The sequence below is a fragment of the Propithecus coquereli genome, unplaced genomic scaffold (genome assembly GCF_000956105.1).
Source record: "Propithecus coquereli isolate 6110/MARCELLA unplaced genomic scaffold, Pcoq_1.0 Scaffold49, whole genome shotgun sequence".
NCBI lineage: Eukaryota > Metazoa > Chordata > Mammalia > Primates > Indriidae > Propithecus > Propithecus coquereli.
Window position 1 is genome coordinate 6,448,672 of NW_012150729.1, and position 5,222 is coordinate 6,453,893.

The following is a 5,222-nucleotide window of genomic DNA, read 5'->3' on the forward strand; positions in this document are numbered from 1 at the left end:
CCCCATAAAATTTTGAAATAAAAAAAATTTTTAAAAAGTGTGCTGACATCGATTAGGGTATCTACATTAGAAAAGAAAGAGAAAAAACATGTTTAGTTCACACTCATCAAATATTTAACCATCAGTTCCTAAAAACAAGCTAATGATTCAACCACAGTTTAGCATAATCATAAGTAAACTAAAAGAAACTAAAGATGAGTACTGTAACTAAGAGCTTTGCCAAATATAACAATGCAGGTTACAAGGTGTATTTCTGTGCCTATAAATGTAAAAATTGGCAGGGCACGGTGGCTCACGCCTGTAATCCCAGCACTCTGGGAGGCAGAGGCGGGAGGATCGTTTGAGCTCAGGAGCTCGAGACCAGCCTGAGCAAGACTGAGACCCCTTCTCTACTAAAAATAGAAAGAAATTAGATGGACGAGTAAAAATATATAGAAAAAATTAGCCGGGCACGGTGGCATATGCCTGTAATCCCAGCACTCTGGGAGGCAGAGGCGGGAGGATCGTTTGAGCTCAGGAGTTCAAGACCAGCCTGAGCAAGACTGAGACCCCTTCTCTACTAAAAAAATAAAATAAAATAAAATGTAAAAATTACCTTTCCAAGTTTTGCTATATCTCGGTACAAGGATAAAGGCAGAGTAAAGGTAACCGTGGAAATCATAATTACGAAGTGGCGACCAACAAACAAGTTTTCAGGATCAACTAAAACACAATAAATATTATTAAATGTATATAGGTATAAGTAACACATTGATGGTACAACTAAATAGCCAAGAGTTTAATTATAAAAATTACTTAAACATAAATACTACCTCAACAATAATGATTTTGGTTAACAAACTCTATAAAACCATGTAAAAATAGAAACAAATTACAAAAATGTAAATACTAAATAACTTAAGGTTTAATCTATTTTTCAAATGATGTTATAATATTTTACATTAAAATTATTTTAATAGCCTCCTAATCAGTTCCCATGCTTCTGTTTTCTTTGTCCTCTTAGAGTATACTCTTAACCCAGAAACTGCAGAAATCTTTTTCAAACATAAAAAACATTATGCTATTTCCTGTCCAAAACCTTGTGATGGCAGAACCCTTCATGTAGAAAGTAAGCTACATGACCACAGTGCATTTGCTAAGGTGTTTTTTTTTTAACTTCTGTGTATCAATAGATTTGAGCAGTAATAACTGAATAAAATTTCAAAAATCAAGGTTTAGATAAAAATATTTAATATATTTATAATACTTTTGTCAAGAAAGAAGTAAATGGTAGAAGCAACTTTTCAGATAGGGCAGAAGTCATAGGGAAGCTGCTGCAATTGGTATACACTGCAGATTCTTGGCTATCATAGTGAGCAAATACAAATAGAAAAATACTTTCATTTTTATTTCTATTCTTAAAATAGATTTCATATATATGTATGTATACATATATATACAAAATCAAATAGAAACAGAAGTTTTAAACATAAGATGAAACAGCAGGATTTATACATTTTAAAAGCTGTGCTACAAGAAAACTATTAGAACTGATAAAATAAATTAAGTAAAGTTGCAGGATACAAATTAGTAGAATTTTTATATGCCAACATCAATAAGAAAGGAATACCATTTACGATAGCTACAAATAAAATAAAATACCTGGGAGTAAACTTAACCAAAGAAGTAAAAGATCTCTGCAATGAAAATTATAAAACACTGACAAAAGAAATTGAAGAGATCACAAAAAAAGGGAAAGATATTCTATGCTCATGGATTGGAAAAATCAATATTGTTAAAGTAACCCCATACTATCCAAAGCAGTCTATAAATCCAATGTAATTCCCATCAAAATACCAATGACATTCTTCCAGAAATAGAAAAAGTAATCCTAAAATTTATTTAGAACCAAAAAAATACTCAGAATAGCCAAAGCCATACTGAGCAAAAAGAACAAAACCATAGGAATCACATTGCTTAACCTCAAATTGTACTACAGAGCTGTGGGTAACCAAAACAGCATGGTGTTGCCATAAGAACAGACACACAGACCAATGGAACAGAATAGAGAATCCAGAAATAAATCCACACATCTATGGTGAACTTATCTTTGACAAAGGTGCCAAGAACATACAGTGGGAAAAGGACAGTCTAGTCTCTTCAATAAATGATGTTGGGAAAACTGGATATCCATATGCAGAAGAATGAAACTAGACCCTTATCTCTCACCATATACAAAAATCAAGTCAAAATGGATTAAAGATGTAAATCTAAGACCTGAAACTGTGAAACTACTAAAAGAAAACATAGGGGAAACTCTTCAGGACAATAGTCTGGGCAATGATTTCTTGATTAATACCCCCAAAACACAGATAACCAAAGCAAAATTGGACAAATGGGATCACATCAAGCTAAAAAGCTTCTTTCTGCACAGCAAAGGAAACAACCAAGGTAGGGAAGAGACAACCCACAGAATGGGAGAAAATATTTGCAAATTACCCATCTGACAAGGGATTAATAGCTAGAATATATCAGGAGCTCCAGCAACTCAATAGGTAAAAAAAATCAAATAATCCGATTGAAAAATGGGCAAAGGATCTGAATAGACATTTCTCAAAAGAAGAGACATATAAATGGCCAACAGGTATATGAAAAAATGCTGAACATCACTGGTCATCAGAGAAATGCAAATTAAAACTACAAGAAGATATCATCTCACCTCAGTTAAAAAGGCTTTTTTACCAAAATGACAGGCAATAACAGATGCTGATGAGGATGTGGAGAAAGGAAAACCCTTATACACTGTTGGTGAGAATGTAAATTAGTGCAACCACTATGGAGAATAGTATGGAGGTTCCTGAAAAACTAAAAATAGAACTACCATATGACCCAGCAATCCCAGTGCTGGATATATATCCAAGGAATGGGAATTCAGTTTATTGAAAAGATATCTGCACTCCCGTGTTTATTGCAGCACTGTTCACATTAGCCAAGATTTAGAATCAATCTAGGTGTCATTCAATGGATGAATGGATAAAGAAATTGTGGTACATACACACAATGAAATACTATATAGCCACATAAAAGAATGAAATCCTGCCATGTGCAACAACATGGATGGAACTCGAGAACATTATGTTAAGTGAAATAAGCCAAGCACAGAAAGACAAATCTCACATGTTCTCACTCATATGTGGGAGCTAAATATTGAAAACAATTGATTCCATGGAGACAGAGAATAGAATGATAGTTTCCAGAGGCTGGGAAGGATAACAGGAAGAGAGGGATAAAGTGGGGATGGTTAATGGGTGCAAAAATATAGTTAGATAGAATGGACAATATTTTATAGCACAGCAAAGCGACCATAATAAACAAGTTATACTTTAAAATAACTGAAAGAGTGGAATTGGACTGTTCCTAACACAAAGAAATGATAAATACCTGAGGTGATGGATACCCAAATTACCCTGATTTAATTAATTCACATTGTATGAGTGTACCAAAACATTACATGTACCCTATAAAGATATACAACTATTATATACCCATAATAATTAAAAAAACCAAAATAGTCACTTTAGGAGCTATACATCTATTCCAAAGAAGACACTATTGTTTAAATTTTTTAACACATGTTGAATTTCTTTCAGAGATCATGCCATATTGTTAAAATATCCTCATTGGTATCAAGACATCAATTTCTGCAAAGTCTAAAGTTTATAAAGGTCTAGCCTTAAATAAGTGAATGTTTGCGACAAGGAAAAAAGCTATTATTCTGAACAACGACACTAATTTTCTTGGATGCCTAGTTAACATACAAGAATGTTCCAAGATAGGAAGTTCAAAATAACATAAATTTCACTATGTATACACATATATGTATATATACACATACACATACACACACACACCAGAAGGGAATATTAGGTCATTAAATATGAAATGTCCAATTTCAAATCAAAAGTTTAGTTTATTACATCTCAAACAAGAAGCAGTACAATGAATCAAAGTACGCGCCTAAACTATCGACACAGTTTTGCATCTTAACAGTAGCTTGTTCGTGCCAGCAGCAAGAAGCCTCGAGAGCGACTGGTGATGAAATCACCTAAGGCGTTTTCCACAGCTTGTTGGGAATTGAATATCAATATATTTTTTCCTTGCAAGAAGTGGTCCAAAGCCTGGTAGTCAGTTCCTGCAGGGTTTGGTAAATACGGTGGATGACAGAGAGTTTCCAAGTCCAGCTTCTGTAGTTTGAGCAGCGTTGTTTGTGCGACATGTGGCCAACTGTTGTCTTGCAAGAGGATTGGCCTGTCTCTAGTGACAATTCTTAGCTGCTTAATCTCAAGCAACCTCATCATTTCATCCAATTGGTTGTAGGAGACATCCGCTGCAGTGGATTGACAGGGTTTCATGAAGCCATAGTGGATAATACCAGTGCTGGACCATCCAACAGACACCATTAGCTTTTTTTGATGAATATTCGATTTTGGACTGCACTTCATTTTTATCCAACCCTTGTGTTGCACACTAGTGATTATCAAAAAGAATTCATTTTTCATTACACATTACAATACATTGTAGACATGGTTCGCCTTTATGTCGTGACAGCAAAGAAAGGCAAGCTTCCAGACAATTTCTCTTCTGACTCTCATTTAATTCATGTGGTACCCATCTATCCAGCTTCTTTACTTTGCTGATTTGTTTCAAATGCTCCAATACTGTTGGAATAGTAATATCGAACCTTGCTGCTAATTCACACGTAGGTTGAGATGAATTTGCTTCCACTACAGCTTTCAGATCATCATTATCCACCTTGGTCTCAGGTCACACATGTGGCTCATTTTCAAGATTAAAATTTCTAGAATCGAAGTACTGTGCATTCATTAGCCACATCCTTCTCAAACACTTCGTTGATATTTCAAGCTGTCTGTGCTGCATTTTTTCCACAACGAAACTCATAATTGAAAATAACTCGAATTTTTTAGTTATCCCCAGTTTCACAAAAATTGCTTTAAAAAAATTTTTGAAAGTTAGTCACAAGCCAAACTGTGCATTTGAAAGAATGCAGATGTACCTTCACAATAAAAATAAAATGGGAAGTGTCAAAGTGAAATGTCAGAGATATCAACTGTCAAACTTAGTACTTAAGGAAATCAGACATTTCATACTTAATAACCTAATTCTTGATCACTAACCATAGGTAAATAGTCATGATAAAGAACTAAAATATTAAAACAGAAAGT

General features: G+C 34.2%; 1 protein-coding gene across 1 annotated transcript in view; it reads right to left on the bottom strand.

The window, feature by feature from the left end:
• The window catches only part of SLC38A11 (solute carrier family 38, member 11), a 76,789-nt gene that overhangs the window by 57,062 nt on the left and 14,505 nt on the right, over positions 1-5,222 (bottom strand). Inside the window, exon 2 of the mRNA XM_012655819.1 lies at positions 596-702. Within this exon, the coding sequence (XP_012511273.1) occupies positions 596-702 (107 nt within the window). The remainder of the gene's footprint in view (positions 1-595; positions 703-5,222) is intronic.